Here is a 23510-nt window from a genome sequence, read left to right on the forward strand (position 1 = left end):
CAGGAGCACCGACGCACTACTGTTGCTGCTGGTGCATTCAAGTACTCTTTTGCTATCCAGTATATTAGTCATATCTGGTAACCGTTAAAAGTTTTTTTTTTTTAAAGTTACATTTAAATCTTCGTATGGTTTTAGTGTAGTTATTGACTTTGTTTCAGTAAACTGAGCTTTCCTTTTTCCAACTTTGCCAATAAGTCATTCTAATTTTTTTCTAACTTTGAATATCTGTTTATTGTCTGGTATGTCCGATGGGACTCTTGGTATGAAAATCTACCGATAGAACTGGAATATCTGTTTATTGTCTGGTATGAGCTGGTATGAAAATCTAGAACTGGATTATTCCATAGTCTATCCAGCTAACCAGCTAACAACTACATCTAGTGTTTCTAATCATCATTAATGTAAAGGAGAATACATCACAGCTGTACAGAGACTGCTGTAAAGTTAAGTGGTGTCATAACAGTAAATTTCTATTCATAAAACACAACCCTAAAAATGTATTAAATAGCCTCCTTCATTTTCTCTTTTGACTATAACTCAAACATACAGTATGAATACAAAATATGCATATGTAATCACAAATAGTTACATCAACAAGCTATAATATCCAGCACAATGGTTCTTGGTTTGTGATCAGCCTAAAAATAAATCGATGGATGGATAGTCAGTTCATTAGAACTGCATGTAACATTACATGTTAATTTTTATTAACACAGTAAAGTGTTAAAGTGATATCATGTGGTACTTCTCATGGTTTGCATATACCACTGATTTCTTAAATATGTTTTAAAAAAGTTTTAACAAAGAACAATCAAACAGTTCAACATACACAAAGCAATTAACACCACCCTCTTACCCCCACAAACACACACACACCTGACAATTTTACTACACAGTAAGACAATCAAGGCTTATTTAGAAAAATTAACTAATACATGAATAAAAAAAAACATAATTATTATGGTGGTAATGAGTAATTAAGTAAAACAAGTAAAAATAAAAACAGTTAACTGTTCCCCACAAATTCGAGTGCACTGCATGCATGTCTTTTCAGTGTAACCAGTCAGCAACTGCCATCAAGTTGTAACAGAGTTGAGGTTATTTTCTAGGGGCATACAATCTGAAAAGAAGTGACCACACACTGAGGAATAACTCTTCATTTCCTTTTATTTTCCTTCATTTCCATGCAAAAGGAGTGTTAAAAAATAGTGATAGTTGTGGTTTTATTTGTAGCAGCTTGTGACAAATTCTCCTGACATGATTACTCATGTGATTTGTGTCTTTTTTGTGTTTTTGCAATTACTTTTGGCTCTGTTTAGCAGTGCTCAAACAATATTATTGATATGGACCATATAGAAACGTTTGCACACTATAATGCTGAACAGCATACTTCAGGGTCACCACATTGACCAGGTGAGCAAACCTGATTAGCAGGTGTTGGCAGAACACTAAACATTGTTTGGAAAGTTAACATGCTACAATATGGCCTATCGCTTTTCAGTATAACTGTAGTATCCTAGTTGTATATATGAATATTGATTATCAGACAAATAATTCATATCAGATTTGTTGTGTAAACTGGTACACTATTTCTGCTTGCTTTGTGAGCTGTACTAGGCTACTTTGACTGATAAACACTTTATAGCATAGTCTGCGACTAATCCCCCTGTAGCAAAAATTTAATTTTAATGTATTTTATTTGAAATTATAATCCAATTATACTTACCCGCAAATACCTGAATGGAGGTACATTAGAATAAGGGAGTTACAAGACGAAGTTTTAGAGGACACAAATAATTAGTAGTGAAAAGCAATGCATAACTTCAGTTATTTTATATTAAAGGATGCACAAATTAGTAATTTTTAGTAGTGACCTGCAACTGTATCAGGGATGTGTCTTATCAGGCCTAGACGTTTCCAGGTATGTGCTATTTACTTCGTGTTTAAACATCAAGGGTTAGCTTTTCGCGCGATATCAGCTGCAAATCTCCAGTCCTTTTTCCTAAAAAAAGACTTCAGACTTCAGGTTTACGAACAAAAACAGCCCCACAAATTTACTGAGAAAGGTGTTTAAATGTACGAAAAACTTTGCTAAGCACGTCGAAAGAAAAGTTCTGCCACGGTACACGCAGGAGGAATAGATTTCAATCAGGCAAACCGGAAGTCTCCTGTTTCCTGCCTTGTAGTTGGGTCCTGTACAGCAGCCCGTGCGAGGCTGTCCTGGAGACCCCGCGCTGCCTGCACCTCTATCGTCTCGGGTGAGTTTGTTACAATGTAGCAATTTCTCTATTAATCCAAAAAACTGTTACAAAGCTGCAATATTCGCGAACTGCACGCGAGCCGCGAACTGCACGGCTACCGCAATCGAAGCGCCACGCTGCCGCACGAACCGGCGAACATGCTCATTTTCCACCGAATTCCCAAGCATACCCCCCTCATCCAAGAGTATTCCAACATTAACTCATATTTTGCTTACAAGGAGAGATAGCTAGCTACGCAATTGCATTTACGCTTCAAAGCAGACAATACTGCCTTGTCTTTGTCAAATCGAGGCATCGTTGTGCAGTAGGAGTGTTAAAATTGTGTCACTCGCTGGTTTGTTTTGAATGTCAAAGCCTCAAGCTAGCTGTACGTCTCAATATTGTTGATAGCTTGTTGGCTTAGCTGGTTAGCTAGCTAGGCTAACGAAAGTCAACCCAGATGCGTTAAAATGACTGAAAATAGAGGCAAAACAGTGGTTTAAAATTAAACGTTTTGTTAAATTAGAGTCTTAAGTCCGCAGTGTGGCTACAAAATACTCCGTGTTGTGAGTAATAAGCGAAATATACATGCAAAGCTTTTTGAAAACACTAGCTAGCATGTAGCAAGCCGCTTGCAGTGACTCCATTCATATCCTGCGTACTAGCTGCGCTCTAACCGAGCAATGGCTACGATCTGCTGCTGCTTCAGAGCGGCAACTGGGTGTACGGTCGCTTTATTGGTCTCGGTAAACTTGTGGAAGCTGATTTGAGATGTTATTTTCGTGTTGTTGGAAACGAAAGGCACAGCTGGTGTTTTGAGTTGTGGTAAATTCAGCGGGAGGCGAGAGCCCGTTCTCGAAATCTTTGCAGGCGGAGCGAAAACCGCGCGTTTTCAGTTTGTTGTCTATTGCCATCCGCTATTTTCTCGGATTTTAACAAATATGAGTTCTGCTTGGTCTCTCTATGGGTTCGTTACCACATGGGGATTTCTGTTGTTGATAAGTGTAGGTGTTAAAAGACGTTTAATTTTTTGAAAATCAGTTTCTGTATTTAACTGTAAACTTTATTATTATTTTATAATTTCAGGACCTCATATGTTATTTATCACGTCATGCCTGCTTTATCCTAACAAGACACCGAAATATCTGACAGTGATAGGTGATGTAATGATTTGAGTCATTACTCATAATTTGAATGTTAAAAACACACAGGGGAAAATTGAGGACTTTGAAATTAAAAACTATCGACTGACCTTTTCTGTATATCATATGTGATGGACTTCATAAATGTTTATTAATATGGTTATTAACTAACTATATAGCCCATACTACCTAAGATACCAAATGACCATGATGGTTAGTCCAGCTTACTGGATAGCTTTGGAAGCAAGAAAAATGTTTAGATTTTTAATGTTTGTGATTTTTCAATAAAATGCATTTCTAGACCTGGTAAAGTGATGCCATTTTTACATTACAGCTTAATCCCTACACTAAACTGTATTTGAATTGAAAGTATTTCTGTATCTTGACAAATTTTGAGTCATAAAGAGTAAAATAATACATTAGTTCAGTTTAAAAACACTCAGAATAAGAAGGTTTTGTGCTTTTAAAGAGATACTGTAAGCTAGTATAGGCTGTTCTTCATCAGTGTTGCACATCAATAGGTAATTAAATGTTAAATGTTTAGTTGTACTTGAATAAATTAACAGGAACGTATCTTATTGTGAAACTGTTTTACTGGTGTGGCTCACTAGAGATCAAATTCAGTTGTATGTGGCCCATTAACTGAATATAGCTTGAACCCCTTCCTTGTCTAAACTAACAATCTGAGAACATAATATTAAGATCTGTGGTTTCTTTTTGTAGTTCTTCTAAGGAGTGAGCAGCTAACTCAAATCTATGTTCAGTTACAATTATGACTTCCAACAATTATGAAAACAAGATAAATGAGGTAACAGAAATATTTTTGCTTTCTTTCTCTTTAGTTTCTTTTTGCAGCAGTGCGCTTATTTTGCCTTTAGTTTTTTAATCCAGTGTACTTATTTTCTTTGCAGTGTTGTTTATTTGCCTCTCACTAAAAACCCCAAGTCACGCCCCCAGATGCTGTGACAGTTTAAATTTGGTTAACAAACAAAACAAATTAATCTGTTTGGAAACAGACTGATAACCAGGAATCCAACGGGGAGCAACAAATATATTATTTCATATTTTTTTTTAGGTTAATTAGGAACAAAATAATAGTAATTATGATATTTGCAGCAATAGAATAATTTTGAAGTTTTCTCATGATGCCAAGCTGTGCTGAAAATATGTTTTATTGCTACATTGCAGTGCTTTACACAAAAAAATTCAACAAATGGATTTTTTTTTTGTTACTTCTAAGGATTAGTAATATTAAATAGTCATATGAAATTAATTGCTGTCATGCTGAAGAAGCATAGAACCTGAAAAACATCACTGTTCTGTAGTTCACTATCAAGTGTGGCAAGCCATAAATCAGCTTCTATGTAAGCATGGAGACAAAAATGGCTGGGTTCGAGTCCACTCTGGACATTTCCTGTGTATCATTCCCCTCACTCTCACTGTTCTTTTACATTGCTCCCTACTGTCCTATCAAAATAATAATAATAATTAAAGAGTGCACTGACAATGAAATAAATCAAAAGTAGTCATAAAAACAATTTCTCATCTTTAACAGTTGTCATGGATGATGAAGACGGCAGGTGCCTTCTAGATGTAATTTGGTAAGTTAATGATGACTCGATGAAAATCGGCTAAATCTCATCACAAACTGGTCAGCCATTTCTTCCTTTGTACTGTGAAGATTCACTTTGTTTTCTCTTGCAGTGACCCAGAAGCTCTCAATGACTTTCTTCATGGATCTGAGACCCATGTGAGTATGAGTGGGGGAGGGTTTTTTAAAAAGAAGAAAGACGTCTCCTTTTTTTAAGCTTATGATTTCTATTTACAAAAAGTGAGTTTGTAATTGATGTGATGAGGAGTCATAATTATGCATATTTTAGTGCTGGCATCAGTTAGTGAAGCGTGACTCTGTACTTAAGTCACTTTAGATTACACGTTAATGCACTCTGAAACCTGCTTCCCTCACTGCTTTCATGTACTTTTCTTATTGCTGTATCTGCTTAATGGTTTTCTTTGCTTTTGATTTGCACTATTTGTAGTTCCAGCCTCCCTTCCATTTTTATGTGGCTTATTCACAAAATGAGAAATTATAATACTAACGCTTCCCAACTCTGTATTACTCCTATCATTTTGCCCCTTTGTCACTTATCCTTTTATTGGTTCTTTTACAATCTGGGTTTCCTGGACTGTATTCTGTCCTTTCCTTGCCCTTCCCCTGGCTGATGGTTTGTATATTTATCTGTCCTGGTGACTTTTGCCTGCTGGTTTGGGCGCCTTTGGTTTCCATCTTTCCTATCCTTTGTGGGTGTGTCTGTAGTTGGACACTGACGACCTTTTGGATGGTTCAAGTGACCCCTCCAGCTCGTTCTTCTCTGCCACTGGGGTGAGTAAAATCCCCCAATGCTCTTCCTTCTGTTTTCTATATATATATGTCGCATGCTTCACCTATTACTCCTTTCCCATCTACTAACAAACCTACACTTGACAAGCTTTGTTTTGCTGCATTCTGACAAGATATTTTTGTGGGGTTTTTATATTTGCATTACTTTGTTCATTTCCACTCCTTACCATCATATCTAGTGATGAAAATATACGTGTTACCTGATTTCACTTATTTCCTCTTCGTTTTCCTCCTTTCCTTGAAGGGCCACGTTCCAGAGGTCCAGCCTACAGCCCAGCTGTCGGCCAATGAGTCAACAGGCCTTCCTAGAGTCAGTGTTGACTTGGACTTCTTGGAGGATGATGACATCTTGGGAGGGTCCCCAGGTGGAGAAGGTGGGAGCAATGGCATTGGGACAAATCATGAGCCATGTGACATCTTGCAACAAAGTTTGGCTGAAGCCAACATCACAGAGCAAAGCTTACAGGAGGCAGAAGCTGAGCTGGACCTGGGCTCCTTTGGAATTCCAGGCCTTACACAGGTGGTTCAGACACTGCCTGATGCCAGCCTTGCTGGGGCTGGAAACAATGCTGTTGGTGTAGGCATTGGTGGTGGGGGAGCAGCAACGATTTTTCCTGGGTCAGCCACGAGCACCACTGCTACTCCCCCCAACGCCACAACTGACATGCTAGGGTCAGTCCTTGCTCAACAGGGCCTTCAACTCCAACCCCAGGTCATGAACAAGGCAATTAGTGTTCAGCCATTTATGCAGCAAGTGGGCCTAGGAAATGTGACGCTTCAACCCATTTCAAGTCTTCAAGCTCTTTCTAATGGGAGTCAATCTGGACATTTGGGTATTGGACAGATTCAGGTTGTGGGTCAGCCTACCGTCATGACTATCAATCAGTCTGGCCAGCCAATCCTGGCTAAAGCCATGAGTGGTTACCAGTTGCACCAGTCTGGGCCAGAGGTATCAGGTGCTGGTCCTCAGCCAGGGCTTGGAGGCTCAGGAGGTGGACTTCTGATCCAAAGTAATAAAGCCACTCTTGGATCTCCAGCTTTAAATGGACCGGCTGTTTGTGTCAGCAGCACAAACAGCAGCAGCGGTGGTACAATGACTGCTCCTGCTGGGCTTGTGGGTTTTGGCAACACCCTTCTAAGTTCAGGAATAGGATCCCAGACACAACCTCAAGGCCAAATCATGCAGAACGTGATCATCCAGCGCACACCACCACCTATTCAGCCTAAACCCCCTCAGGGGGGAGCCATCCAACCGAAACTCTTCAAACAACAACAGCAGCAGCCACAGCCAGCACCCCAAGTCTTGCAAAATGATGCCCACAAGGCCCTAGGGCTGCAGCAACTTCCAGTTTCTGCTGCTCAGAATGTAGCCTTCCTGACAGGAAAGCCAGGCTCCAATGTTGTCCTGAGTACTCAAGCCACAACTCCAGGCACTCAGTTTCAGCAAACCCTCTTCAAGCCACAAGCAGCACAACCATCTGGCAAGCCCCTGAGTGTACACTTGTTAAACCAACCTAGCAGCATTGTTATTCCTTCTCAGACAGTTCTGCAAGGTCAGAACCACCAGTTTCTGTTGCCACAGCTACAAGCAGGTGGGCAGATCCTGACCCAGCACCCCGGGGGCCACATCATCACAAGCCAGGGTCCTGGCGGACAAATCATTGCAAACCAGATTTTAACTGCAAACCAGAATATCAACTTGGGTCAGGTGTTGACGTCGCAGAGCCATCCTGGGGCAGCCCACATCCTCTCTGCACCCATTCAGCTCCAGCCTGGCCAGATGGGCACGCCTACCCTCTTTCAAATGCCTGTCACATTGGCTCAGAGCCAAAATCAGACACAGACCCAGACTGTCTCAGGTCATGCCCAGACAGTCATACAGGGCATGCCAATTCAGAACCCCCTGACTATGCTGAGCCAGGTGGAAGGACTGAGCCCCGCTGTCAGCCTTCAGCCAGCCCTGCAGCCCCAGCCAGGTGGAGTCCCTAGCAGCACAGTAGCAGCAACTATGGCTCAAGGACAGCCTGGAGAGTGTGTAACTGTGCTGGGAAGCTCCACAGACCAGGCTACTCATCCCACTCAGCAGCTTGTACCACAGCCATCTATCCTTGCCATGCAGCCGGCTTCTACTGTGTCCACGGTTACCACCGCATCTTCCTCCTCTCCGTCCATGTCAGTTTCCACCTCTTCCTCTGTCACAGCAGTGGGGCTGGTCCCCCCTCAGGCTCAGCAAAGTCCAGGGAGATTACTGTTCACCAACCAGGGCCCCAGCATGATCCTGAGCCAAGAGTCTCTGCAAATGTTTCTTCAACAGGTCAGTGTTCAAACTTAAAACTTTTGCTTACCTTGTGTTCAGTTAACATTGTCTAAAAAGATGAATAACATGCATGGAGTGATATCTTGGTTTGACCTCTTTGGTGTACTATTTTACTCCCCCTTCCCTCCAATCCCCTTCCTTCCCTCCCTCATCCTGAAATGGTAAATGTACTCCAATCAGGAGCAGCACCACCAAACAGAGAATGAGTCAACCCCCTCTATGGGCGTACCTGCATCTGTAATCGTCAGCAGCAACAGCATCACTACTCCGGCCCCTGCTGTCCATGACAGCCAATTAACTGACTCTTGGGTGGGCCAGAGCCACAGCCCTTCCCCTGGCCCTTCCCACATGGTAAAGCAGGTAGAAATGCCCCTTTATGTTGAGCCCCACCCCCTTGTTGCTGCTGCTGCTGCCTCCACAACAATGTTAGGATATCTTATCTTTTCTCCTTACTATTCTGTACCTCTCTTCTGCATTAGTCATTGCTTCTATGGCACCTACCCTTGCTCTGCATTTCCAAAGAACAAATATGATCGTTGGCTTGCGGCTTCTGTGTGTTTCTTACGTTGCTTAATTACATGCAAAGGCATGGTCATTCCAGTTGTCCATACCTATTGCGTGCTAACTACTCTGAATTTAGGACTGGCAAACAATATTCAAAGGAATATCTTTTTCTTTTTTTTAATTCATTTGATATTTTTAATCAGTTCTAACATCCTTGACTCAAAGCTGAAATGGGCAAAAGTTATGGCATAATTGGACTATATATTTTAGCATGCTGAAATATACGAGATCTAATCTTTTTTTGGCCTTTTCTAGATTTCTGCCTACAGCAGCAAGGCTAGAATAACCTCTTCACTAACACTGCTTAGTCACAGTAAATGAACTCATCTTCATCTGCTGCATTACTGATTAAGGACTGATGAATTGATTCACTCCACACTATCTTCCACCTCTCACCCCCTCTGACTCCTAGTGTGACCAGGGTAATGAAGCCCCCCAAAACCAAAATGACATGTTCACCTATCCCTCGTCCCTCAAGTCTGCAGATCACCTCCTAATTTACCACCACAGACCCACAGATCTTGACTTCTTGCTTTTGTCTACAGTTTTTCTTTTTGGCTCGCTAAATAATTATTGCCCTCTTCTTATGTGTAAACCTCTTCAAATGCTAGAAATAAAATCTGTGCACTTCTACTACTTTTACTTTAAAATCTATTAGAGTTTTTAATTCTAACACTTTGCTTTTGTGTTTGTTTGGTCGTTATTTACTTGTGTTTGTGTATGTCGGGATTGGGTGATAAATCAGTATTATTATCTATTAGTTTATTTGAATGTTTCTTTTTTCATTTTAAAGTGTGTGAGTGTATTGTGATATTTGCAATTAGGAGTTTTAACCTAGGTGTAAGTATTAAACTCAGTATTATGATGCATACATATAGTACATCATAATAAATATTGATATCAAAAACGTGAAAAGCCATATCGCCCAACCCTACTTTGTGTCAAATCGCAGATTGTGTGCTGGAAACTTATTCGCTATAGTCTTCTTGTATGTGATTTTTCTTTTTTTTTATGTGCTTAATATCCTGATTTCATTCTTGCTTAAAATGTTTGCGCCCTTGAATCAGATAAGCATACTGTATTTTGATTCCACTTCTTCAGGTACCCTCCAGTGGACATCAGCAGCCTCTGAAGATTCATAGAATGTCTCCTTGTCCACCTGCCACAGCACCACCAGTGGCAGAAAGTCCCCAGCCTTCCCAGTCTCCTCTTACTCTGAGCCAGCAGATTCAGTCACCACACCACCAACAGCAGTCACGCCCTCCCTCTCAGCCTCAGCCTTCATCGCAAACTCCTTCTCGCTCATGCACACCCTCATCTCATCCTCCACTCTTTATTGTCCATAACCAAATTGCAGAGTCCCCCAAACCAGCTCCACAAGGCCAGCCACAGCAAACGCCACCCCAACAGACACACATTCAAGTTCAACTTCAGCCTCAGTTGGCCTCTCAGTCTGCCTCTTACCAACAAGACATGCCTCCTATGTCACAGTCACCGAAGCCTCCACCTGCACAACATCAGTTTACTGCAGCTCCTGTCAGCGCATGTGCCACCACTGTGGTTAAAACCCATGTTCCCATCCAGGGCCTGACATCAGATCAGCAACATAATCTGCAGTTAGTAGGAGCACAAATTCAGACTCTTTCAGCCATCTCTCAACCCTCACCTAAGCAGAAACAGCTGCTGGAAAGGCTTCACCAGGTATCATTACAATGTTACACATTTCCTTCTTACTGAAAACTTGTAACGTAGTTAACATACAATTATGGGTCTTGACTGTAAAATCACTGTGTATTTTGACTTTGTCTTTTTTCTGAGGTTCAGCAACATGTGACTTAAATTGCTTTCACTAGTACAGTTTGTATTGTCGTGGAAAAATAATATATGTGATTTCTGTATATATACTTAGTTGTTATTTTCCCTTTATTCAATTTCGTTCCACACATTGAATAAAATTGCAAACGATCATTACATTGGTTAGGGTTTATGATTTTTTTTTTTCTGTTATCAATTGGGTTAAATACATCTTGAACATTGCTGATTAACCTACCAGTACAATATCAGCATAACTAAATTAGGAGCCTAAGCAGGCTCCAAAATATGTTGAATGTAGGTACAAACATATCTGTCCTGATGGTATTTCCAGGTCCAGCAGAACATCATGCTACAAGCTAAGCAGCCTACTCAGCCTCAAATCACCACTCAGTTTAGTTCCCAGCAAGATGTGCCTCTTGATAAAGTGGTGATTGCATCATCATCAGCCAGCACTGGTACACCTGCTCAGCTACCCTCAATGCTGCAGCCGACATCAGTGCTTGTCAAAACTCCTACAGGTTAGACATTAATTACTGTCAGTGATGCAAAACAGTAGGATCCAACGCATGTTGAAGTGTTTCCTTTTGTAATTATCTTTATTCTTTATTGCTAGCATCAAGTGACTTACAGGTATTCTCAGGAGCCCAAGGGCAAGCTGGAGCAATGGTGAATCAGACTGTCACTCCTGCCAGCCTTACCCAGCCTGCACAGGTATGTAATATAACCCAATTCCCAGTAAGAACATATGTGTGGTATTTGCCTGCCATTATTTTGTGCTACTCTAACACCTTTGTCAGTGAATATAAAATTTAACAGGGATAGTATTTTCCCAATACATTCCTTTTGTATGTTTTGTCACTTTCTTCTTTTAAATTTCCCTCTTGTTTTCCTTTCACAGGTTCAGCCAAAGCCAGGAGTGATAAGCTCTGTTGGAGGGGTGACTCTGGGGAAAGGTGGCATGCAGATACAGGTGTTAGGAGCTAGTCTGACTCAAATGCCTGCTCCACAGCCCCCAGCTTCAATACAAGCTCAGGTAAATGAGTGTTGCTACATGTTTGTACTGCCTCTGGTATTTAAGTTTTAGTATGAAGGGTTTTAACCCTTACACTTTATATTTGTTTGTTCCTGTTACAGACAACAACAATAATGAAAATGCCTTTCAGCGCAGAGCCCAGTAAAGAAGCCAGGTATGTTCTATGTTAATTTTCCAGGGCTTCTTTTAATTGATTCTTAAAAGCCATATTTGTGAACAGTATTAATTTTACACACTTCACTGCAGGATGCTAGAACAGCTAAGGAAACATCAGGGTTCAGTGCTTCACCCAAACTACAGTGCCCCTTTCTGCTCATTTGAGGACACACTGCACAGACTCCTGCCTTACCATCTCTACCAGGGAACTGCCAACTCTTCTCAAGATTATCAAAAAGGTAACAAATTGCCTCGTTTGTAAAGCTACCAATGTATTGCTTGATTTATAGTTGAGAATTTTCAACAATTTGGTTCTCTTTTGCACAGTGGATGATGAATTTGAGAAGGTCTCCAGCCAGCTGCTGAAAAGAACTCAGGCCATGCTGGATAAATATCGTTACCTGCTCTTTGCAGAGTCAAAAGTAAGTTTATAAATCAGCATGTTCACTGCAAACATTCTTGCGTTTTTGTCCTGAATTGATTTTAAAAGTGATGCTGTTTGGCATATGAACATGAGCAGAGACTGGGCCCCTCGGCAGAGATGGTGATGATCGACCGGATGTTCATTCAAGAGGAGAAGGTTGCATTAAACCAGGACAGGATTTTGGCAAAGGAGAGGCCAGGTATTTTACCACTGTCTGTGGTTATTCAAAATTTTGTAGGTATTTAAAAATAAACAAGATGTATTTTAATTATACATTTCTGTTTATTTACTTGCAGAAGAGTTTGTGGCAAATGTGCGAATGTTGGAGAGTGTTTCATCCCAGCAGAAATTATCATCTGCTGAACCAACTCCAGTGAGCGGAGGGGTATCTGCTGCTGTCCCTGCTCCAGCACCTGCTGTTGCTGCTGCTGCTGCTCCTGCTCCTGCTCCTGCTGCCACCCCATCCGCTGTTCCAATCATTGCCCCAAACCCTCCGCCTGCACCCACACCAGTTTCTGCTCCTGCTCCTGCTCCTTCTCCTGTCTCAGTTCCTTCTGCGGCCCCTTCTCATTCCCCTTTCCCTCCTACCAAGCTTGTGATAAAGCAGGGTGGAGGCAGTGCATCTGTGTCCTGGTCCAGTAGCTGTCCTCCTCCTCCAGCTCCACCAGTCAAGCCAGTGGCTGAACCCACTAGCCAGATCTCTACAGTTCGTACTCCAGCATCGTCATCCTCATTTTCAACCTCGTCATCAAACTCTCAAGCGGCTGATGACGATGATGCTCTCCCACAGCGAACGAGCAAACCGCCTATCAAGACCTATGAGGCTCGCAGGAGAATTGGTTTGAAGCTAAAGATCAAGCAGGATCAAACGGGGTTCAGTAAGGTGGTCCACAACACTGCCTTAGACCCAGTGCACACACCTCAACCTCAGCTGAGCAGCCAGTCTATGTCCCAGACTCAGCCGCAGTCTGAAGCTGCTGTATCACAAGCGAAGGCTCACCCTTTATCAACCCCTTCGGCCACAGTTATCAGAACTCAGTCCCCTGTATGCACTACTTCGTCTGGCTTGTCAGTCACAATATCAACCTCACAGTGTAACCCATCACTGAGAGGAAGTGTTCCCCCCATTTCAGCTTCATCTTCCTCCACCCCTTCAACCCATACTTGGTCTTCGTCCACCTCCTCAGCTTCCATTCAAATGAATGGGACTATGGATCACCACGACACAGGTGGGGTCAAACACAACCCTGCCTCTACTGCCACTTCCTCACAGACAACTTGCCGTCTTCCCCTTCGAAAAACTTACCGGGAAAACATTAGTCCTCGGGTCAGACCTGGTGTCCCAGGTGGAGGAGATGAAAATTTGTCCTACCCCAGAACCACACCATCACCCCCCAGACATGAGGCCTCAACTCCCCCCTCAGAGCGGACAGTGATAGCAAGTGTGAAAGTAGAGAAGAGAGACAGGGAGGCCTTACTCACTCACACAGATTCAAGCCACGAAACTGGCCGTTTGGGGAGTGCAGTGCAGGGGCTGGACGAAATGGATGTGTTTAGTCGTGGTATCAAAACCACGCAACACCATCATCTCCCACAGCTCCTAGACAGAGAAGGGGCAAAGGAGAGAGGGGAAGAGCACACAGACCAAGAGACAGATGTAAGTAAATACAAGCGGTTGAGTGGAAAAAATCGACATAAGGCAGGAGGAACATTCAGAATGGACCAGCATGCCCCTGGGCCTCCGTCGCCAGAGTCTTCCTTCACACGAGACTCTTTGCTTCCTGCCAAACGCTGCAAGTCAGACTCTCCTGACATGGATAACGCCAGCTTCTCCAGCGGCAGCCCTCCAGATGACTCACTGAATGAGCACCTGCAGTGCGCCATTGACAGCATCCTAAATCTGCAGCAGGAACCCTCCACCCGCGGACACCATATTAAAGGGGGCAACAGCAGACCCCACCAACACCAAAGTCAGCGCCCAGGGGGCTCAGCGCCCTCATCACACAGACCTTCAGTCCCATCCTCTTCCTCTGCTTCTTCGTCCTCTTCCTTGGCCCAGCACCCTCAGGTTGGTGGCCGCGGCCACAATGGCAGCCTGGTGCCCCAGACTCAAAGTAGATAACAGCCCCTCAGCCTCAGGCCGGACTCACAAGGGGGAACTATGAAACAGTTTAACGAGGCAGGGGAAAGGGGCACTGTGAAAACAGTATCACTGTAGTACTCTGCCAGGCTGTGTTGGCTTTGTTTGTTTATTTGAATTGTCCAAACATTTCTTTGTCATTTACAGTCTGAAGTAGCCCCATGATGGAAGTACAAGTATAGCCAAAAATGGTGAATTGCAGACTTGAACATGCTCGACATATGTGCTCCCTCAGCCAAACTTGAGTAACAAGATGAAATTGTCAGTGACTATTGTTCTCTAATTCTTCCTTTTTCACTTTTGGTCGTTTTTTTCCTCATTCACTTGTTCATACATTCCTTTCATGTGGTCTGAGCACCAGTCTCTGTCCACAGTGGTTCATCTTCTGGTTTAATCAGTGTCCTAATGAGCATCGGGCAGCTTATTCAAACAGTTTAGAAGTTAACAGCCTTTCACTAAGAGAGCTGCAGAAGAAAGGCCAAAGAGGTTACAGCAGTGTAGTACTGTAAACAGTCATAATACATCCAGTGTGCTCACGTACCTACCATATTTGATTCTCTTATCTCCTAAGATAGTGCTGCTCCAGAGATGCAAACCACATTTGCTAAAATGATGCAGTCCAACTCTTTATCGAAAATAAATTTCTTTATGTAGTATATTAACCCTAAAGATCGGTTGCTTTGGTCTTAAGGCAAACTCCTCTTGAATTGGAAAAACTGAGTACCATCAACCTCTGCATGTCTCCATTTTAAACAGATACCATGTCTTTTTTCTTTCTTTTTCTTTTTTTTTAAAGTAAAATGTTTAGGAAAAATTTGAACGTTTATAAAATTGGTTTCTCCTTGACTGCTCTCAGATGCTGTTGTACTGTCAGGATGTAAATGAACTTGTAAGGAAATGCATTATTTTCTGCTTCTATTGTTAGATGATTTTCCAGTTTCTTGTTTTTAGACTGCACCTCCACTTACACAGTGACCCCCTGTTGCCTGTGATGCAAGGTTAGGACTTTATGCATTTCAGTCAGCAGGGGTCAGGCAAGGTTTCTGTGTTTTCTGTCTTTTGGCTCTTCCTGTCACTGTATGCCTGCCTCACTTGCGTTTTTGTTTTTTTTGTTTGTTTGTTTGTTTTATTTTTCCCCCTTTTTTTGTATAAGCCTGGTGGACAATTCAAACACAAACACAGCACAAGCATTGAAATTGAAAAAAAGGAACAATAATAATGTACAAAAAGACCGTAAGAGAATTTGAAGTATAGTATTACAGATTAATTTTGTATTGTATTTATTGTGTATAATGACACTTTTTAAAAAGAAAATGTACATTTAGTAAAACTGTAAATTAAACCTTGCTTCTTTTATGAAATATTGCAGCGTCCTGTCCTCTACTCTTTTATTCCTCAACTCTGTTCAACCACTTGAGGCTGCATTCCTTTCGTTTACTAGCACTGACCGAGGAGGACTGTATGATAGTCAGGAGGAGGAGATGGTGGTAATGGTTTCAGCACTGGGGTGTGTTCTCTATCAGACAGTCAGCAGGTGGTGCACAGAAGTGAAATCATAGAGCTGGTTTGTATGCGTCATTGCCTGGAGCATCCACAGAATTTGGAAAGAATAACTCATTTTTATATGGGGGGTGGGGAAGTGGGTGTGTGTGTGTGGGGGGGGGACTGGCATTTCTAAATCTAAGACGTGATTATACTGAAATAAAATTGTAAAACAAGGAGTTTCAAAGCTATAGTCGAAAGACTGCAGCATGAAGTTGTGTATATTTAAAATGTGTATAAGGACTGTGGGAGGTTTGTCCCTCTTTAAAAAATAAAAAAAAAAGCAACTCCACCCAAATTATTTATTTGCACCCCCCTCCTCCAGTCCACGCCCTCTAGCCACGACTTAGCTCATCCCTGCCCTCAGTAGAGTGTTAGTGCTGCCCACAGTATTGCCAGGCATCCCTGGAAGAGGAGGTGTATTAAACTTAGAGAAGCAAGCAAGGAGAGAGAGAAAAAAATTATCCTCGGTGTGGTGCGCCTGTGTGTCTGAGTGTTTGCCTTGGGTTTTTTCAGCAAGCAGATTGGGAACCCTTTCCAGATGATCTGAAGCTCATCTGAAATACATTAAACCCAGGAGAAGAACGATCCTCTGTAATTCAGCTGCGTTGACGCTCCACTGAGGGTTCCTATTTGCTGTCAGAGGTACACCCATACATGTAGCTGCAGCTCCCCAAGAGACTGTTTTCATCTCCTTAAGCCAAAATATTTTCCAGGCTCCAGAGGGCAAGATTGGAGAGCTAGAGGGAACTCCCTGAAGAAGCCTGCATAATAACTTGGTAAATACTCCTTTTAAACTTTAAATGTGGCAGTAATGATTGGCTTGCATTTTAACTGAAAATCTGTAGCTGTGATTGTAAAGCAGAGAGAAAACTAAGCTTTGATTTGGTATATAATGAGTGCAACAATTTATAAAGAAGCTAAATAATTAATGCACTGGGAAACTTTCTGTATAGGCTTCTGATATTTTTCACTCCCCTGGTACTTGCTGCTCTTGCACATTTCAATGTTACTTTCCATGTTCCAAGTCCAAAACTTTGTTGCAATTCCAGTGTGCAAACCCACGAGGCATTTTCCTTCATCCTTAAACATTATAAACTGATCCCAAAGCCTAAACTAGCTTTTTGATTTTCACAGTGAGACCATAAATCCACTTTTACTCGTACAGCTTGGCCGCGGCAATACTTTTGTATATAATGGCAACATTTAATGCCTCTCCATTAGATCTCCAGGGTTCGCCATTTTGACAAGAGGGCTTTCCACACTGGTCTTATGACATGTCAGGACTGTGATTACTGTTTTCCTCGGGGGAGATTTTTTTAATATCCTAGTTTAAATTGGATTTGCAAGAGAAGCTCTTCACAGATGAGCTAACATCTGTTGACATGTGTCTTGCCTATCTCCCTTAATGTCAGTCTCTTTCTATAATGAGTTATGCCTTTGACTCTTAATCCAGGGTTTCTGTTTATAAAGACTGCTGTAAAAAGATAATTACTCAAGGGTTACATTTGTTTTTCCATGAGAACACTATCTCCTGAGATGTCTCCTTGTATGAGCAGTCTGTGCACGAATTACATGTTCCACTGAGGGGAACTGCAGCGGATAAAAGAATGTCTTACTCATTTCACTGTAAAGGAATGAGCTGTGCCTGAGCAAATCCTGATGCAGGGCTGGGTTTGCAAGTTTTCCAACATGAACACCAACTTTTTCCAGGCATCCACTGAAAATGCTTGGCAGACTGAGGGTGGGCTGAAGTTTGCTTTAGATTCCACATTGTTACTCTAGAATGTGGCAGACTTTGATCTAGAACACACGGGTCTCTTTTGGGATGTGGCGTTATCTCTTTTTTCTGTTTGATTTAACCTGTACCTGCCTCATTTTCTCTCTGCATTTCAGGATCTAAAGGTTTCAGTGTGTTGACTCAAAGGAGAAACTCCCAACTTTAAACTAAACATCAGCCCTATCGTTTCTCTAAGTGTGTGCAGAAAAGGGCTCAAGGACAAGTGAGCAGCATTCATATAAATACAGGAAACACCTGAAGGTTTTTCCAAGGCTTGGCCACAGGAAATATAACTCCAAGCAACTGATATAACTCTGACACTGATTTTTGCAAGAAGCTCTCTATCCTCTTGTTAATCAATCAGTATGTCACGCTGGGGGAGAAAAAATGTGAAGAAGGCGCCTGAGGTGATCCACACTGTGACAGAGGGACTGAAGTCCCTGTACCGTGAGAAACTGCTGCCTCTGGAGCAGTACTATGGATTCCATGACTTCCATTCTCCTAGTTTGGAGGATGCAGATTTTGACAATAAGCCTATGGTGCTAGTTGTTGGACAGTACTCCACTGGAAAAACAACATTCATCAAGTAAGACACTACCACTCTACGGTATACATTTTCCCATTCTTATATTTCCTGAGTATTTCTACTTTATTTAAGTGACAGCAAATAAAAAAACAAACAAAACAAACTACAAGCTTTTTGTCTGATTTACAGGTATCTGCTGGAGCAGGATATTCCTGGGAGCAGGATAGGTCCTGAACCCACCACCGACTGCTTCACTGCCATCATGCATGGAGACGTGGAGTCAGTCATCCCAGGGAATGCCCTTATTGTAGACCCTAACAAGCCTTTCCGCAAACTCAATCCATTTGGAAACACCTTTCTCAACAGGTGAGAATCTGGCTTTTATTCACAGTGTGTTGTGAATTTTTTTCACTAAGCGAAACAGTTACATTTTAGCATGAAATAGGCAGAACATGTGAGAGAACTCATGGAGGGAAACAGGGAAGGAGATATTAAGATTACAGAGAGTGTTTTAGCTCTGGAATTTCAAGTGCTTGTGCCAAATTTCAGAGGAGGAGGCACTTGCCTTATTTGTGGAAAAATGGTGAAACAGAGCGATATCACCCAAGAGGGTGATGAAAGTTCATGTACTCAGGCAGGAACTTCAATGTATTAAAGTTCAAAAGTGAGGTTAGGGGGGTCTACAGCCTCTCAGGGTAAAGAGAACCAAATGAAGTCACAGTCTGTGGAGGGACTGAGGAAACTGTAGGACAAACGTGACGTTTATTCCTGCCATGTTTACTGCCCGAGCTGATGTTTTTCCACTGTTGTCAGCCAAGGAAGAAGTTACATGTCTTACAGTGAAGTGAGGTACTAGAGGCATAGCCATGCAGGCCAGAAGTGACAGGAACTTAGAGTGCTTCTGTTAATGGGCTCCTTCATGACATTCTGGTGCAAGTTTTCCAAGCATGCGTTCCTGTCTCCCTCAGCAGGGTAAGTTTGAGAATGTATTTGCGTCGCACCTTTTGCGTTGACTTCCTGTTCTAGGAACCAGTGGGCTCGTTAAGCCCATAAGCTGCAGGAAGTGGTGGTGTTGTTCTAAGCCACACGTCGTTAGCAAGCCTTATTGTTTGATTCTGGCAGTAATGGTCATTTTCCTTCAGGAAGCCCAGAGCAAAAGAGGCCTGCTTGCACACAATGGCCTTCAGTGGGAGGGACAGGGTGTGTGGACAGAGTGGCTTTCAATCTGCTCCTGAGATCGCACTGGCTTTTTTGATAAGAGTTGACTATTTCCACATAATTTAGACTATTTCCATTGACACTGGCAGATTTTTTTTAAACTAAAGTGACCTTAATGACCCTATTTTTAAACAATGTTATGTCATTCTTTGTTTGCTGATGCATATGCTAGATTCCAGTGTGCCCAAATGCCTAACCAGGTTCTGGAGAGCATCAGCATTATTGACACACCAGGGATCCTGTCTGGTGCCAAACAGAGAGTGAGCCGAGGTGAGGGAAGTGGCAAAGGTGAGGAGAGGGCATAGGGGGCCTGCAGAGACACACGTCCTTGAACATCAGTTCACAAACTCATCTCCTTGGCACGCCTGGCTAACTCATGGGACCAGTATGCTCTGTTGCAATGACATTTGGCAGCAGAGCAAAAAACATCTCTGCAGTGCACAGCAGCCATAAAATCATAATAAGGAACAGAAACAGTGCAGTCAACTCTGCAAGCACATCTGGTACTGGTACTGTTGAGCATTAACTATCACCATCACCTCACACCATTTTGTTTTTTTCCAATTTAATATTCACTCATGCTCCAAGCAAACCATTATTCCAATCAGTCTGCATGACCAACTAACAAGTTTAAAGGGTCAGCATACCCAAATTATGAAAACATATTTCCTTGCTTACCGCTGGTGGTATCTAGCCATGTAAACAGTTTTGGTTTGATCACTAGAATTTTTAAAATATTCATCTGCAAGATTTGCTTCTATATCCTAAGAAGATGGAAGTAAATAAGATGTTAAAAGAGAAGTCTCAGTTTCTCAGTTAACAAAGAAATTGATTGGATTATTCAGAGATACTGATGCTCTTTTAAAAGTAGGCTACTACTTTTTTTTTTTTTAGCATTTTCTTGTGCTGTGTGTACCACAGTTCAGTTATCAAACATTTTGATGCTATCTTAAAACCAAAAAAAGATAAAAACCAAAACTATCTATGTGGCCATCCCACAGAAAGTGTGTGGAGTATGTTTTTTTTGTTGGAGGGGGGGGATTTTAAAAAAAACTTATGATTTAGTAGAATCATGTTGATACAGATCAACCAATACCTGAAAAAAATAATAAACAATTTATTAGACTTTCACTTTCAAACATTAAGTCAAATAATTGTTTTTTTTTAATTATGTCTTGCACAAAAATGAAGCCTCTGTGACTGAAAATTCAGCCTTTGGGATTTTACAGATTATAATCTTTAGGGTTTGTGTCTGTGTTGACCTTCTTCCCTCTCCTGACCCTTGTTTGTTCAATGCATACTCCACATCTAGGTCTACGGATGAATCAGTGATTGCATCTTTTTTGTTTAAACAGGGTATGACTTCCCAGCTGTACTGCGCTGGTTTGCAGAACGTGTGGACCGCATCATCCTGCTGTTTGATGCTCACAAGCTAGAGATATCTGATGAGTTCTCCGAGGCCATCGGTGCCCTGAAAGGCAATGAAGACAAACTGCGTGTGGTGCTAAACAAAGCAGACATGGTGGGCACTCAGCAGCTGATGCGAGTGTACGGTGCCCTAATGTGGTCCCTGGGGAAAGTATTTGGCACTCCAGAGGTTCTGCGTGTCTATATCGGCTCCTTCTGGGCAGAGCCATTGCTGGTAACAGACAACCGTAAGTTGTTTGAGCTGGAGGAGGAGGATCTCTTTGCTGACATTCAAAACCTTCCTCGAAATGCAGCCATACGCAAGCTCAATGATCTGGTCAAGAGAGCCCGTCTGGTTAGGGTGAGTGAGTTGCATATTTGTTCACGCCTCAGCATGTTTTCATTAAATGATTATTCAGAAAGTCATATTGTTTCACTCTGTGTGTTTTATTTCTCTTAATCCCAGGTCCACGCCCACATCATCAGCCACCTGAAGCAGGAGATGCGTTCTGTCTTCAGGAAGGATAATAAAAAGAAGAATCTGATCTATCAGCTACCAGTTATTTTCTCCAAGATCCAGCTTCAGCACAACATTTCTGCTGGAGACTTTCCAGACTGTGCTAAGATGCAGGTTTGTTTGAAACACTGGCTTTCTTTACAAGCAACTTCTGTTAACTTGTGGTTACAACAGGAAAGTTTATTCTAATTTAACTATTAAATCTAAGGACTAACACATTATTCTCGTTTTTAAAGGAACAACTGATGGTTCATGATTTTACCAAGTTCAAATCCTTGAAGCCCAATCTGATGGCATCCTTGGATGAGTTGCTCTCCAGTGACATTGCCAAACTGATGCCCCTCCTGAGGCAAGAGGAGCTGGAAGCAGGTGATCAACCAGGTGTGCAGGGTGGTGCCTTCTTGGGGACCCGTGCTGGACCTTTCTCAGAAGGTGACCCCTTTGCTGAGGAAAATGGAGAGGGTTGTGAGGAGGAGGAAGATTGGGTGGTGACCAAAGACAAGCCCAAATATGATGAAATCTTCTACAACCTTGCTCCCAATGAGGGGAAACTAAGCGGCACCAAGGCAAAGGACTGGATGGTGAGCTCCCGCCTGCCCAACTCTGTTCTGGGTCGCATCTGGAAGCTCTCAGATGTCGATCGTGATGGCATGTTGGATGATGAAGAATTTGCCCTGGCCAGCCACCTAATTGAGGTCAAGCTGGAGGGTCATGGTCTTCCCCCTGAGCTTCCCACCCGTCTGATCCCACCCTCCAAACGCAGGCAGAAAGGCTCTGATGCATAGACCATCTACTGGCTGTCACACCTACGCTACTGTTCTATTTGCTCTTATTTTCCTGCAGACCCAAATCTAAATGTTGCATGTTAGGTATGCAACGTTTCCTCTGAGAATGATTATAATCTTGCACAATGAACATGCTGTATTTAAATATAAGTCGACAAACAAGGGCTTTCAGAAAAGGATTGTGTATAAGTCAAAGGATGTTTGCTTCTTCCCTTTGACTCCTCAAAGTTGCCTTTTTTATGATGAATATATATTTGCTGAGCAGAAATAAAAGGCTGAGACTAAGTGAGCAAAACTCTGCATGTACTTTTAAAAACTCCAGAGCAACTTTATTCTTAAAAAAAACAAACCTTTTTTAACATTTTAACATTCCTTCAGTGTCTAGATATTAGAGATTATTTGTAGGAATATGCCTTTTTTCATATGTGATCAGTCCAGTGAAGCATCATTTAGAAATTTATTTTCAACTTATTTTCTAAAGTTTTGTTTTCAGCATTTTCTTCTCCATGTAACAGAACAATCATGTACAAATCTAATAATCTGAATGCATTTCACTCTGATGCTTTATATGCCACATTTTTGTGCTGAATTTATACATTATTTTTGAAATTGTCGCTGTTTATGTTGTATGTGCAGGATTAGGATCTGCGTTGCATAAAAGAACATTACATTCTCAACTAGACTGAATGAATGCCATGTTACTGACTACTGTACACAGCTCTGCCAACTGTTCTTATGTTAACAACCATTGTAACCAAATAAAACTACCTGACTGTGTCTAGTCTCTTTGGTTATTCTTTCATACAAGCAAAAACTTTTATACAACTTGAAAAGGTTTTTAAACTTAGTTATCAAGATGCCTACAATCTGAAAATAAATGACCTTAAATAGAAGTAATAGCTATGGGGATTTGCTTTGACTCTTTTTTACCAAAATTTTGTGTTTTATCAAGCTCACTTGGTCTCTCAGTGACAGACCACATAAACAGTGACTCACAGTCTCCTCTGCCAAGTCCCCATACCACCATTTTCCGAGGCGCTTTCCCTTGTTGTTCCCACCATCTGAAGCTTTTTTTCTGCCTCTCGCTCTCTCGCACAACTATCACACACACACATGCAGTCTATTTGTACCCCTTCATCCCAGTTTAGTTCTATGTTCACATTCACATTAGCCTCCCAGCACACGGTGTTTGGTTTTGGTGTAAACTATGTGGTATGAGCGTGAACGTGTCCTGCGTAGAGCTGCGTATTTCACATAAGAGTTTCAGGCTTTCCTAAAGAAGGAGTGGCCTCCCCGCCTTCTTTTTCCACTCCTCCATGGAAAGAAACACAAATGAGAAACAGAGGCAATGCAGCCCTTTCCTCGCAGCTCTCCAGCTTACAGTGACTCACATGTGAAGAATGTGGTGGGCTGGACTGGGAGTTATTAATATCTCCTTTCCTAGGGTCTGCTAAGTTTCCTCAGGATCCAAACATTGTACCTTTATGAAAGAACTTAAAATTC

At 42.0% G+C, this 23510-nt stretch overlaps 2 protein-coding genes across 9 annotated transcripts; both read left to right on the top strand.

Moving 5' to 3' along the window:
• Nucleotides 1–2182: 2182 nt before the first annotated feature.
• bicra (BRD4 interacting chromatin remodeling complex associated protein) lies at nt 2183–15593 on the top strand. 6 transcript variants are annotated; one of them, XM_031760389.2, is made up of 15 exons: nt 2183–2258; nt 4938–4983; nt 5087–5132; nt 5700–5765; nt 6028–8097; nt 8281–8460; nt 9766–10365; nt 10811–10997; nt 11093–11190; nt 11378–11512; nt 11614–11666; nt 11759–11907; nt 11996–12090; nt 12186–12291; nt 12389–15593. In XM_031760389.2, the coding sequence occupies exons 2-15, from the start codon at nt 4943–4945 to the stop codon at nt 14212–14214; spliced, it is 5652 nt and encodes a 1883-aa protein (XP_031616249.2). In that variant the 5' UTR covers nt 2183–2258; nt 4938–4942; the 3' UTR covers nt 14215–15593. The 6 variants fall into 6 exon arrangements, with proteins under 6 accessions (XP_031616249.2, XP_031616250.2, XP_039478766.1 ...); XM_031760390.2 differs by having other exon boundaries at nt 12189–12291; XM_039622832.1 differs by having other exon boundaries at nt 8281–8451.
• A 549-nt stretch (nt 15594–16142) lies between these two features.
• ehd2b (EH-domain containing 2b) lies at nt 16143–22784 on the top strand. 3 transcript variants are annotated; one of them, XM_031760404.2, is made up of 8 exons: nt 16143–16419; nt 16491–16553; nt 17671–18140; nt 18270–18446; nt 19471–19586; nt 20654–21066; nt 21172–21336; nt 21459–22784. In XM_031760404.2, exons 3-8 carry the CDS (start codon nt 17920–17922, stop codon nt 22005–22007), a joined length of 1641 nt encoding a protein of 546 aa, XP_031616264.1. In that variant the 5' UTR covers nt 16143–16419; nt 16491–16553; nt 17671–17919; the 3' UTR covers nt 22008–22784. The 3 variants fall into 3 exon arrangements, with proteins under 3 accessions (XP_031616264.1, XP_031616263.1, XP_031616265.1); XM_031760403.2 differs by having other exon boundaries at nt 16143–16553; XM_031760405.2 differs by having other exon boundaries at nt 16143–16553; nt 19471–19568.
• Nucleotides 22785–23510: the final 726 nt, after the last annotated feature.

This window comes from Oreochromis aureus, linkage group 14, assembly GCF_013358895.1.
Source record: "Oreochromis aureus strain Israel breed Guangdong linkage group 14, ZZ_aureus, whole genome shotgun sequence".
Lineage (NCBI taxonomy): Eukaryota > Metazoa > Chordata > Actinopteri > Cichliformes > Cichlidae > Oreochromis > Oreochromis aureus.